The following is a 13,680-nucleotide window of genomic DNA, read 5'->3' as shown; positions in this document are numbered from 1 at the left end:
GGTTTCCATTAGGCTTTGCCCTGGGCACCTTGCTCTCCTGCCAACCTTTCCCTTTGGTGTGATAGGCCTTAGTACTGCACTACTATGTGTGAGCCTTGTAGAGTTTCTGGGAGAAGTTTCAAACTCTGGGGTGGTCTTGGGGACCCCAGCCTACCACTTTCTGGAACTGTTGTGGAATAAATGATCTGACAACACGGAGCTGTGAACATGCCTGGCTGGGGAAATGCATGCCTCACACTGAGGTCCAATGTGCACAGAGATCTGCTGAGACAGGACTTACGGGACGGGAACTTGCTGATGTTGTTGGCCACCCGAATGAGCATGCGTGCTCCCTTCATATGGTCTCCACTCTTAACATGAATCTGAAATAAATGATGTCTTTCATTCTTGCAGCCTTATATTCGGTCCAGTCCACGCTTTCTTTTCCCAAACAGCTCCCTGTTTGTGGCCCAGACATGACTGAACTGAGATTCCCAAGCCCTGCCTCGCTCCTGCCACTGGGGCTTTGTTTCCTGTTTTCCCTTCAACAGCTGGCACCTGGCATTTTGTCCTATGTTCCCCTTCAATGGCTGGTCCTGCACCATGGCTGTGTCCTATGTCCTTCAACAGCTGGCACCTGGCATTTTGTCCTATGTTCCCCTTCAATGGCTGGTCCTGCACCATGGCTGTGTCCTATGTCCTTCAACAGCTGGCACCTGGCACCAAAGCTATTCTCAGTATTGTATTCTGCCTTGAGACACCCAAGATAATTCCCTGGTCCATCTTTTACCAGCCTCTATGAGTTAACACATTGTTGTAGTGAGACCTGAGCACTGAGTGAGTCAAGGTCTAGGAGGAAGAGAAGAGGACTTGTGAAAGAAGTGAGTTCAGCCTGTAGTGGGAGGGGCCCAGAGTGAGGCAAATACGAGGTTTGGGAAGCAAGAAGGGCTGAAGGCAGGATGGGATGAAGCCGCAGTAGGCAGGTGCCCAGCAACAATGCCGTAAGGATACGGTGACAATTTTGCATCAACTTTTTCAGACTTGACAGGATTAAACAGTTTTTGTTTCTTTTTTTGGTTTTTCAACATAGGGTTTCTCTGTGTAGTCTGGGCTGTCCTGAAACTAACTCTGTATACCAGGCTGGCCTCAAACTCTGCCTGCCTCTGCCTCCCAAGTGCTAGGACTAATGGTGTATACCACCACTGCCTGCCTTATTTTGTTTTTTTGAGACAGGGTTTCTCTATGTAACCTTGGCTGTCCGGGAACTCAGTATGTAGACCAGGTTGGCCTGGTATTCAAAGAGTTCCACCTGCCTCCACCTCCCTGGTGCTAGGATTCAAAGTATGAGTCACCATGGCCAGCCCAAGGGTTAAGCAGTTTTGATACACAGTCACAAATTATAGGAGGTCCTGGCTCCTTGCTGCTACCTGAGACTGCTCAAAGGGTGAGTCACATGGGTGCTCTGCCTTGGAGGGAGCGAAAGGCCGGCTCAGCATGGAAGAGACAGGGCTGAGGCCAGCTCTGCTTGGGCAGCTTCTTCCAGAACCTGCTCTTGCTTCTGGTCCATCTCTCACCCCCTCGTTGTGAACCTTTCTCACTTCCTGTGCCTCCATTTGGCTGGGTATGCACTCCTGAGCCACAGAACTCATCTCTCATGTCTGAAGCTGGGAATGATCCCTCTGCCTTCCCAGCCTTTGGTCCTCTGGATGCCCTGAAGGGAACTGCATTCCCAGGGCTGAATGTTGGGGTCTAAATGCCTACTCTTTATAATCACGTTCCTGCCTGTGTGGTCCACCATGGCTATGAAAGTCTAAAACACAAAGTTAAAAAACACCCACAGTTAAATATTGAACAGAACCCAAGGAACCCAGCGACAGAGAGAGAGGAGCAAAGAGCAAATTGGCAAAGAATGGGCTGGCAAAACCAGAAGAGACAGCTGATCCGAACAGGGGAGAGCTCTTGGACCCCAGGCCAACAGCTGGGAGGCTAGCATGGGACTGATCCGGACCCCCTGAATGTGGGAGTCAATGAGGAAGCCTGGGCTACCTATGGGGTCCTGAGCAGTGGATCAGTGTTTATCCCTCGAATACTAACAGACATCGTGTGTCCATAACACAAAGTGGGTTGCTCTCTCTGCCTGGACTCTTAGGGAAGTGCCTGGACCCTACCCTGAGTGAAATGACAGACTCTAGATATCCCCTATGCGGAAGGAATTGGCAATAGGGTGGGAGGATGGGGGGATGGTGGAGGGGTGCGGGAGGAGGGGAGGGAGATTGACATGTAAAACAAGCTATTTAAAATTTAAAAAAAAGAAAAAAAAAGAAAAAAAAGTTCACTCTGTCTGCTGTACCAGCTCCATGCCAAGTGCTCCATAGCCAGACACAAACACTAAGTCTTGCTACTAGAATGTTCTGCTGAACTGTGTTTAACTAGCTGATAATTAGGATTTAGATCCTTTGTAACTTGACTGTGGAAGGGGCTATCAAGGTTGAATGAGGTCGCTATACTGGACAGACAATTGACTTAGAACAGACACAGAAAGAGGAACGTTGATATCACCGACATTTTGTGAAAATATGTAAATTGATGTCTGTCTACATCTTTACAAAGATCTAAGGGTATAATATACATATGGAGTGCCTAGAGAGAGTTCAGTTCCCAGTACCAGTGGTGGGTGAATCATTAACTAACTTCAGCTCCAGAGGGACCCTATGCCTGTGGTTTTCATGGGCACTATACTAATGTGCACACACTCATATACACATGATTTAAGATAGTAAAAATAAATCTTAAAGCAGAAGCCAGACCTGGTGCATGCTGTAATCCTAGCACTGGTGACAGGAGGCAGAGGCAGGAGGATCACTACAATTCAACATCAGCCTGTTTCACATGGTAAGTTTCAGTCCAGCCAGGAGTAAACAGTACGGCAGTCTTAAAACAGTAACAAAACAATCAAACAAACAAAACCCAATATACAGGGATGGGATGCAGCTCAGAGGCACAGTGCTTGTCTATTATGTGTGAGGCTCTGGGCTCAATCCCCGTCTCCACATATACAAAAATATATAAAAACGAAAGCAACCAAACAAAAAGGCTCCTAATATACAACTAGAAACAAATAGGCCAGCCTACACAGGGAGATCCTGTGTCAAAACAAAAAACAATTACAAAAACCAACACATGGGAAAATACACATGGCGAAGTCTGCACCCACCTAATTCCCTCCCACCTGAATGGGCTTTGCGCTCTGACCCCGCCTCTTGTTCCCTCCCCAGGGAAACTGTCTCTTCAGGCTTCTCCTTTTATGAGCCACTATTGTAACGGCTTACTTCTTGCCCTTTGTATACAAATGGCACGCAATGGAACTGACCTATGATGCTTTTGCTACTTGAGAATATAGAGAAGTGGGAAATGGTTCTTAATGCTTGGAGAAACACGGGAAAGAAGCCCCATCGGTGAGCAGACCTCCGGGCAGGTAGATCCCACACCATTCCCTCCAGGCCTCACCTTCACGAGTATGTAACTGTGCAAGATCATGAGGTTGGTAGCCATCTCAGAGGGGATTTTGATCTTCTGTGATTTAAGTTCTGCATACATACTGAAGAGAACGTCATGTGCATTCCGATAGTTGCCTTAGAAAAAGAGCCAAAGGCTATTACTGCAGAAGTCTCAGACCCTCACCTCACAAGTAACTTTGGTAATCAATGTTACTAACAGCATTTCAACTATATGGCAGTGTAACAGCTTTTTCGATTTTTGCTGATGATAAAAACATTGAGTCACTCTGGGGAAAGAATGGTGGTGCCTTAGTGGTCACACCCAAAGTGTACTGAGTCCTGAGTCCTCCAAGTTTAGCCTCCTCCTCAGCACCATGGTTAGAGCTCCCACACTCTTCCACGGCCCGAGCCTATCAGCCTTCCTTTGGAGCTTCGAGAGGATGTCAGGGTTTCTTAAACCTCAAGCCTCACCCCAAGCCCAGCATCCCCTGGTCACACCCCAGGCCACCAAAGCAGATAGGGTCACAGCTCAGTGACATATCTAGTATGTATGAAGTGCCATCCCCAGCACCACAAAACCAGACCCTGCCCCCAAAGGTAGTGAGATCAAATGGAAATTCCCAAGCAGAGGCTCAAAGCCACCTGCCCAGCCCTGTGGGGCTAGCCTGCCACCTTCCCAGCCCTGTGGAGCTAGCCTGCCACCTTCCCAGCCCTGTGGAGCTAGCCTGCCACCTTCCCAGCCCTGTGGAGCTAGCCTGCCACCTTCCCAGCCCTGTGGGGCTAGCCTGCCACCTGCCCAGCCCTGTGGGGCTAGCCTGCCACCTGCCCAGCCCTGTGGGGCTAGCCTGCCACCTGCCCAGCCCTGTGGGGCTAGCCTGCCACCTTCCCAGCCCTGTGGAGCTAGCCTGCCACCTGCCCAGCCCTGTGGGGCTAGCCTGCCACCTTCCCAGCCCTGTGGGGCTAGCCTGCCACCTTCCCAGCCCTGTGGAGCTAGCCTGCCACCTGCCCAGCCCTGTGGAGCTAGCCTGCCACCTTCCCAGCCCTGTGGAGCTAGCCTGCCACCTGCCCAGCCCTGTGGAGCTAGCCTACCCAGGCCATCTGGCCTTGCCCAGAGCACCTGTCTCCTCCATGTCTTGCTCTCTGGTCCACCCGAGTCTTGTCACCATCCTCCATTCTTCCCACACCTTGCCATTCTTTAGGAGGCCCTTTCTGATCACATTTCTCTCTAGTCTAGCACTTGTCCTGAACTTACTCTGAACTCATTTCTTTCTCTTCTACGCATGATCCTCAAGGCAGAACTGTGGCCCAGTTCTTTCTGGGGCCTGAGCTCCCAGAATGTGGTCACAAAGAAACTGTCCAGCAAGAGAAGGCCTCAGCACAGTTACCCACATCCCCTGAATCCTACAAAAGGGGATCTGCTTGGTCCTTGGGGTCAGAGCAAGCCTAGGCTAGAGGCTAGCTACTCTTTCCTGGGCTTTTATTCCATTACCTGTTTGGGTAGAAAAAATGATCAGGGACCTGGTGCTGGAGAAGTAGCTTGGTGGGAAAGCACTGTCCCTGCATTGGCAGGGTCCTGGCTTGATCCTCAGGACCATAGAAGCCAGTCAGTGTTAGGGACGCACCTGCAGACTGTTCTTCTCGAGCAATGATGATGGCGGTCCGGGCGGCCTCACGGTACTGTTTCAGCGCCATGTACAAGCGGAACAGGTACTTGGCATCCTGGTGACAAACCATTAGTGAACATCACTTTCTTCATTAGCCAAGGGGGAGAAACACAACTGTGCCTTTCAGTCACGACCACACCTGGCTCCCAGTAATGGAAGTGATGTTTTAAAAGCCAGTTTACTCAGCTTAGTATGCACAGGAACTTATTCTAGGTGGTTAGGGAACTGAACTAGCCTTCAGACCTCCCCTATCCTCATTTGGTGGCTGGTAAAGTGAACACAAAGGGAGAGGGAGAGAGTGAGGCTCTGGACCCGGATGCAGTCTGTGCCTGACCCTGCTCCACACAGCCTCTCCTGGGCTTAACACTGATGGGAGGCTTCATTTTTACAGTTCCCTTAACCACTTCCTCCTGATTCCAAATGGAGGCCCATTTCCCGTTTACTAAAATAGTGGACAGAATGGGAGGGCTGTGAGACAGCAAATGGGGGAGGGGGGCTGTGTCTTTTGGCAAGTCACATGAGCCCCTCTGGGTCTCAGTGACTTTATCTGTATGATAAGGGCAATGGGTGCAGAGATCTGGTCTCTCCACACCAGTGGCTAGGGTCTGTCACAGCAGATGCCTTTGAACATGGAGGCAAAGGGGAACAAGGAGCTCTAGGAACTTCCTAAGGCGCCACGTCTATCCTCACCCGGACGGAGAAGATAGATTTCTGTAGTAACCTGCAGGGGCATGGATTCTGATATATGTTCTTAGCCCTGATCTAATAGTGATTCACACCTACATTTAATATGATTTTACAATTTAAAAATATGGATAAAACACTCATTTTTAGGGCTCATTGCTAAGTCAACAGTTTCTTTTTTTTGTTTGTTTGTTTTTTGTTTTTTACGAGACAGGGTTTCTCTGTATTGTTTCGGAGGCTATCGGTCCAGCCCGGCCTCGAACTCACAGAGATCCGCCTGCCTCCGCCTCCCGAGTGCTGGGATTAAAGGCGTGCGCCACCACCGCCCGGCTAAGTCAACAGTTTCAATGATTGCTTTACACAGTGTTTAGAACAGTGTTTACACAGTTTAGAACTGTGACAGTTTAGAAACACCGTAGGTGGGGAGGTCGGTTATATCAAAGGGTAAGGCTATTGCACAGGTCAGTTCTAAAGAGTGGCATTCATGGCATCCTCTAACGTGGGGATGGTTACTCTCAGGGTGACACTTCTACAGGTCTGCAAAGCGGTGACAGTAAAAGAGGAGCAGACAAGGCAAGGCTGGGAACGGACACCAGCAATGCAAAGCCACCTGTACCTTTGGCATGCCGTCGCTCTCCCCCATCAGATGGTCGATCAGCTGATTGGTCAGCAGCTCATCCTTAGCCTGGCCCACCTGTTTCACAAGAGAGAGACCTCATTAAAACCTGCATCTTAAACTCAGCAGGGATGGGGGTGAGGAAACACCCTCCTGCTAAGGAGATAGAATAAAAAACATCCAGGAAGATCCATGTAAACTACCTGAAATACAATTTAGCCCGGAATCCTTTTTCATTGTAGTCTTTCTCAATAAAACTCCACCCTTAGAAGCTGTACTCTTTCTTAGATGCTCGTACCAAAGTATCATCTTTTCCTTTCTATATGCAAAGAATATACTTGGATGTTTCAATAAAAACATTCAGGGGCTGGAGAGATGGCTCAGCAGTTAAGAGCACTTGCTGTTCTAGAAGACCACAGCATCCACATCAGGGAGCTCATAACTCTCTTATAATTCTAGCTTCAGGGGATCCAACACCTTCTTGGGGTTCTTCTCCCATGTATACATAAATAAATCTTATACACATGCACACCCTGCCCCCCAGGGGATGGAGAGGTGGCTCAGGGGTTAAGAATACTGGCTGCCAGGTTCAATTCCCAGCACCTGCATGACAGCTCACAACCACCTGGAACTCCAGTCCCAGGAGATCAAATGATCCCTTCTGGCCTCCACAGCCATCGTACAAATGTACTGCAGTCATACGTGCAGGAAAAACACCCATACACATAAAATAAAAATGATAAATCTTTAAAAAAAACACTATCACTAATACCACCACCAAAACCTCTCTCAAGATTAGTGACGAACACACTTTTCGAACAGATCCATATCTTGAGTATACACAATGGGTCTTATGCAGGCTGAGCATCCTAATCTGAGAATATGAACTCAAACTTTTGTGTGTGTGCATGCGTGCGTGCATGTGTACTGTATACGCATGCTTGTGGGTAGATGCCAATGGGTTTCTTCTTCTTTTGCTCACCTTATGTTTTCGAGACGGCCTCTCACTGTGCCCAAAGCTGCCATTTCAGCCAGGCTGACTGTCCAGCAAGCTCCTGGGATTCACCTGTCTTACCCTCACCTCATCCAGTGCTGGTGTTATAGGCAGATGTGACCATGCTTGGCTTTTATGTGGGTGCTGGGGATTTAAACTCAGTGCTCGTACCTGCTGAGCCACCTCCCTGGACCCTGGAAATGCAAACTTTTAAAGTGCCAACAGGATGCTCAAAGGGTTTCCATTTTGGGAGCATTTCAACTTCAGAATGAGGGAACTTTCTGGCAAGCCCTAATATTTAGTGTGAGAGCTACATAGGTGTAGGGTTATGGGAAATGGAGCAGCATTTACTACAAGCAAGTTTTACTCAAAGGGGGTCCACAAGGTCTTTTCTTTATAACTCAGTCTATCCTGATATGAAAGGACAGATCTTGTTTGCTTGAAAATAATTCAGGGAAGGGGGATGAGAATAAAGATTGTGTGTTGACAGCTGTCAAAGTTAGATGATGGCTACAGGGAGTTTGTTGGATAGTTTGGTGAAGTTTTGCATATATTTGGAAGTTTCTGCTTGAGACCAGGTTTCTCTGTGTAGCCCTGGCTGGCCTGGAACTCACTTTGTAGACCAGGCTAACCTGGAGATGAGATCTACTTGCCCCTCCTCCCAAAGTGCTGGAATTAAAGGCACATACCACCACCCGGCTCTATTTGGTTTTAAGACTGGGGTCTCATGTAGCCCAGGCTGGCCTCTAACTCACTATGTAGCACAGGATAATCCTGAATCTTCCTATCTCCACCTCCTGGGATTACAGGCATGTACCACCAAGCAGTGATGGGGATTGAACCCAGGGCTTCCTGAATACACTCTACCAAATGAGCTACATTCCTGGCTCCTGGAAACATCTTCAAAAATTAAACAAACACCAAATAAGTTACTAGAATTCTTCAAAGTCTCAGTTCAGAATTTACTTACAGTTTCAATCGCCATTTCTATTGCCATATTGTCTTCTGAGCTTGGGCACTTCAGGAAGTGCTTTAGTGCCTAAAACGAGAGATGGACAGCAGCAAAAATTGTCAGGCTGTGTGTGCTGGGCAAATCAGCTTTAATACAGAGACTAAATGTGGTGTGTCTTGATCTCAGCCAGGGGTCTCACAATGCAGCCCTGGCTGGCCTGGAACTCATCAGAGACGCACCTGCCTCTGCTGCCTGAGCTCTGGGACTAGAGGTGTATGCCACCACCCTGTCAGACCCATGCCTTCTAAAGAACCAGCTCTGATTTATGATAAAGTAAAAATGTAAAATGTGTTCTTTTCCCTAGGACGATTTAATGATTTTAATTCATTGTTTTTATTGTGTGTGCGCATGCATGTGCATTTCTCAGGATTGAACCCAGGGCCTCATGCATGTTAGGCAGATGCTATGGCTGCATGATAACCCTAGTCCTCTCATTTAACATTTGACACCCTGCTCATGGGTGTGTGTGTGCTGGAGTCTGAAGAACAGCAGGAGGAACCTGGCGTGGCCTCACTGTTTGTATTAAATGTGCTCTGACGGGGGAGACTCGTGTGTAAATATGCTCTGACGGGGGAGACTGGTGTGTAAATATGCTCTGACGGGGGAGACGGGTATGTAAATATGCTCTGACGGGGGAGACTCGTGTGTAAATGTGCTCTGACGGGGGAGACTCGTGTGTAAATGTGCTCTGACGGGGAGATGGGTGTGTAAATATGCTCTGACGGGGGAGACTCGTGTGTAAATATGCTCTGACGGGGAGATGGGTATGTAAATATGCTCTGACGGGGGAGACTGGTGTGTAAATATGCTCTGACGGGGGAGACTGGTGTGTAAATGTGCTCTGACGGGGGAGACGGGTGTGTAAATATGCTCTGACGGGGGAGACTCGTGTGTAAATATGCTCTGACGGGGGAGACTGGTGTGTAAATATGCTCTGATGGGGAGATGGGTATGTAAATATGCTCTGACGGGGGAGACTGGTGTGTAAATATGCTCTGACGGGGGAGACTGGTGTGTAAATATGCTCTGATGGGGAGATGGGTGTGTAAATATGCTCTGACGGGGAGACGGGTGTGTAAATATGCTCTGACGGGGGAGACTGGTGTGTAAATATGCTCTGACGGGGGAGACGGGTATGTAAATATGCTCTGACGGGGAGACGGGTGTGTAAATATGCTCTGACGGGGGAGACGGGTGTGTAAATGTGCTCTGACAGGGGAGACTGGTGTGTAAATATGCTCTGACGGGGGAGACGGGTGTGTAAATATGCTCTGACGGGGGAGACTGGTGTGTAAATGTGCTCTGACGGGGGAGACTCGTGTGTAAATGTGCTCTGACGGGGAGACTGGTGTGTAAATGTGCTCTGACGGGGGAGACGGGTGTGTAAATATGCTCTGACGGGGGAGACGGGTGTGTAAATATGCTCTGACGGGGGAGACTGGTGTGTAAATATGCTCTGACGGGGGAGACGGGTGTGTAAATATGCTCTGACGGGGGAGACTGGTGTGTAAATGTGCTCTGATGGGGGAGACTGGTGTGTAAATATGCTCTGATGGGGGAGACGGGTGTGTAAATGTGCTCTGACGGGGGAGACTGGTGTGTAAATATGCTCTGACGGGGGAGACTGGTGTGTAAATATGCTCTGACGGGGAGATGGGTGTGTAAATATGCTCTGACGGGGAGATGGGTGTGTAAATATGCTCTGACGGGGGAGACTGGTGTGTAAATATGCTCTGACGGGGGAGACTGGTGTGTAAATGTGCTCTGATGGGGGAGACTGGTGTGTAAATATGCTCTGATGGGGGAGACGGGTGTGTAAATGTGCTCTGACGGGGGAGACTGGTGTGTAAATATGCTCTGACGGGGGAGACTGGTGTGTAAATATGCTCTGATGGGGAGATGGGTGTGTAAATATGCTCTGACGGGGAGACGGGTGTGTAAATATGCTCTGACGGGGGAGACTGGTGTGTAAATATGCTCTGACGGGGGAGACGGGTATGTAAATATGCTCTGACGGGGAGACGGGTGTGTAAATATGCTCTGACGGGGGAGACGGGTGTGTAAATGTGCTCTGACAGGGGAGACTGGTGTGTAAATATGCTCTGACGGGGGAGATGGGTGTGTAAATATGCTCTGACGGGGGAGACTGGTGTGTAAATGTGCTCTGACGGGGGAGACTCGTGTGTAAATGTGCTCTGACGGGGGAGACTGGTGTGTAAATGTGCTCTGACGGGGGAGACGGGTGTGTAAATATGCTCTGACGGGGGAGACGGGTGTGTAAATATGCTCTGACGGGGGAGACTGGTGTGTAAATATGCTCTGACGGGGAGACGGGTGTGTAAATATGCTCTGACGGGGGAGACTGGTGTGTAAATATGCTCTGACGGGGAGACGGGTGTGTAAATATGCTCTGACGGGGGAGACGGGTATGTAAATATGCTCTGACGGGGAGACGGGTGTGTAAATATGCTCTGACGGGGGAGACTGGTGTGTAAATATGCTCTGACGGGGGAGACGGGTGTGTAAATATGCTCTGACGGGGGAGACGGGTATGTAAATATGCTCTGACGGGGAGACGGGTGTGTAAATATGCTCTGACGGGGGAGACGGGTGTGTAAATGTGCTCTGACAGGGGAGACTGGTGTGTAAATATGCTCTGACGGGGAGACGGGTGTGTAAATATGCTCTGACGGGGGAGACTGGTGTGTAAATGTGCTCTGACGGGGGAGACTCGTGTGTAAATGTGCTCTGACGGGGGAGACTGGTGTGTAAATGTGCTCTGACGGGGGAGACGGGTGTGTAAATATGCTCTGACGGGGAGACGGGTGTGTAAATATGCTCTGACGGGGGAGACTGGTGTGTAAATATGCTCTGACGGGGGAGACGGGTGTGTAAATATGCTCTGACGGGGGAGACTGGTGTGTAAATGTGCTCTGATGGGGGAGACTGGTGTGTAAATATGCTCTGATGGGGGAGACGGGTGTGTAAATGTGCTCTGACGGGGGAGACTGGTGTGTAAATATGCTCTGATGGGGGAGACTCGTGTGTAAATATGCTCTGACGGGGAGATGGGTGTGTAAATATGCTCTGACGGGGAGATGGGTGTGTAAATATGCTCTGACGGGGAGATGGGTGTGTAAATATGCTCTGACGGGGGAGACGGGTGTGTAAATATGCTCTGACGGGGAGATGGGTGTGTAAATATGCTCTGACGGGGAGATGGGTGTGTAAATATGCTCTGACGGGGGAGACGGGTGTGTAAATATGCTCTGACGGGGGAGACTCGTGTGTAAATATGCTCTGACGGGGAGATGGGTGTGTAAATATGCTCTGACGGGGAGATGGGTGTGTAAATATGCTCTGACGGGGAGATGGGTGTGTAAATATGCTCTGACGGGGGAGACGGGTGTGTAAATATGCTCTGACGGGGAGATGGGTGTGTAAATATGCTCTGACGGGAGAGACTGGTGTGAGGCAGTGGCAGGAACAGGAACCATTTTAACCACACCTGTGAAGAAACTTAGACAACGGGCTACGTGGGGAGTCGCTTTTAGGTGCTCTGAGGAGGCAAAGATGATTGTATGTGGAGATGACATACAGGTGACAGGGACAGAGATGTGCAGAATGAATAAGTCTCAGGTAGTCAATGAGGGAGCAGAGAGGAGACAGATGGGAGGCGATGCTGGCTGCAAGCGTCTAGTGTGGCAGTTCCACAGAAACCGCTGGAGGCCATCTTGGGATGCGCAGACTGGCTGGCCAATTGATGGAGAATTAACTTGTATGCCAACTAAGCAGTTTGGATATCTTCTAAAAGGCCACAAATGGCAATCTAACAGCCTGTGAGCTGTATTCATAAATGGACATGTTTTCCTTGGCCACTGAAGTATTATGCAAAAATCTGGCAGCATTTGAACTCTGGAGACTTAGATTTCTGTTATTGAAGGACACTATGATCAGGCCCCGCTGCCTCAGCCTCCTGAACACAGCACTTCACCAGCCGTAAGCATTATCTGCTCCCTCCAGGAAGATATGCGTGACCCAGCAGTGACAGGCATCTCAACCTCAATGCCTTTTCTTTGGACGCTGCACTTCCTGCCTTAGGCAAAGAGAGTTCTACTTGGGGAGCAAAAGGAGGACTTAGAGGCAGAGAAACTAGAGGTAGAAAACACAGTAGACTAAGCAGGGAGACCTCCTGGCTCTGGATTAGGTTGGGGCAGATGTGAGAGACTTTAGGAAGCCTGTGTATGTACATGTGAAGGAGGAGATTTCAAAGATGGCTTTGAAGGGTGAGGTGGAAGCTCACTGGTAGGTTTGTTCTTACCATGTTGAGAGCCTGGATTGACCTCCAGTGCCAACAACAGAAGCAATGATGAGATTTCAAGTCTGAGTGTCTGGGAGCATACTAGCATTTATAATAAATATTTTCTATAGTCACTCCTGTGGTGTCCAGGGTATGCTTCCTTGGCAAATACTAACCCGTGAGTACTGGCCACACAGCAAGAAGAATTTTCCAGCCTGAAAGTGTCTCTTTTCCCCTTCAAAATATAAGGCGATGCTTTGGTAGTCTTCATTAGTTGTATCTTCAGAACCTACAATACACATTCACTGAGCAAAACATCTGAGTAGAGCCTGATGATCAGCCATTGCCAATCTAAAGCTAGTATCTATGAGAATCGATCTAAAAACAGAAGGCTGGGCCAGTGACATGGCTCAGTGAGGAAAAGTGCATGCTGGGCCCGCCTGATGACTTCAATTTGATCCCCAGAGCCTACACAAAAGTGGAAAGAAAGAACCAACCGCATAAGGTTGTCCTCTGGCCTCCAAACACACACTGTGACTCATGTGCTCTCCCTCCCAAATCACGGCACTGACACACACAAAACAACCTTAAAAACCCCCAGGAGACTAACAACCGTTCAGTATTGAACATCAATACTGGCATCTTGTCTGTTTTTATCACAAAGCATATTCATCATAATTACTTTAAATACTGCCACTGCCCTTTCTCTGTCTCACAACAGCAATCGTGAGAGGAAAGCTATGAGGTTTATGTATAGATTTGGGCTATGATCTGCTATTAGTCTTTGAGAATTTATTATTCTCAGACTCTGAATCTCATATCCTGAAACAGCAGGAATGACTGTGTGTATCCTTAGCCACCACCATCCAGAGCTTCAGAACAACCAGAAGCCGAATTGAATCTCACTGCAAACACAATCCAGCTTGGTGTTCCA

At 48.9% G+C, this 13,680-nt stretch overlaps 1 protein-coding gene across 3 annotated transcripts in view; it reads right to left on the bottom strand.

The window, feature by feature from the left end:
• The window catches only part of Wdr19 (WD repeat domain 19), a 68,360-nt gene that overhangs the window by 7,350 nt on the left and 47,330 nt on the right, over positions 1-13,680 (bottom strand). For all 3 annotated transcript variants that reach the window (XM_040747107.1, XM_040747108.1, XM_040747109.1), the window contains 6 exons: positions 12,923-13,035; positions 8,405-8,473; positions 6,441-6,518; positions 5,099-5,195; positions 3,487-3,611; positions 281-362 (listed from right to left, as the gene is read on the bottom strand). In XM_040747107.1, coding sequence (XP_040603041.1) covers positions 281-362; positions 3,487-3,611; positions 5,099-5,195; positions 6,441-6,518; positions 8,405-8,473; positions 12,923-13,035 — 564 coding nt within the window. The remainder of the gene's footprint in view (positions 1-280; positions 363-3,486; positions 3,612-5,098; positions 5,196-6,440; positions 6,519-8,404; positions 8,474-12,922; positions 13,036-13,680) is intronic.

This window comes from Mesocricetus auratus, unplaced genomic scaffold (assembly GCF_017639785.1).
Source record: "Mesocricetus auratus isolate SY011 unplaced genomic scaffold, BCM_Maur_2.0 Super-Scaffold_100006, whole genome shotgun sequence".
Lineage (NCBI taxonomy): Eukaryota > Metazoa > Chordata > Mammalia > Rodentia > Cricetidae > Mesocricetus > Mesocricetus auratus.
The sequence above is the reverse complement of the archived record's forward strand: the minus strand, read 5'-3'. Positions and strand labels throughout refer to the sequence as shown.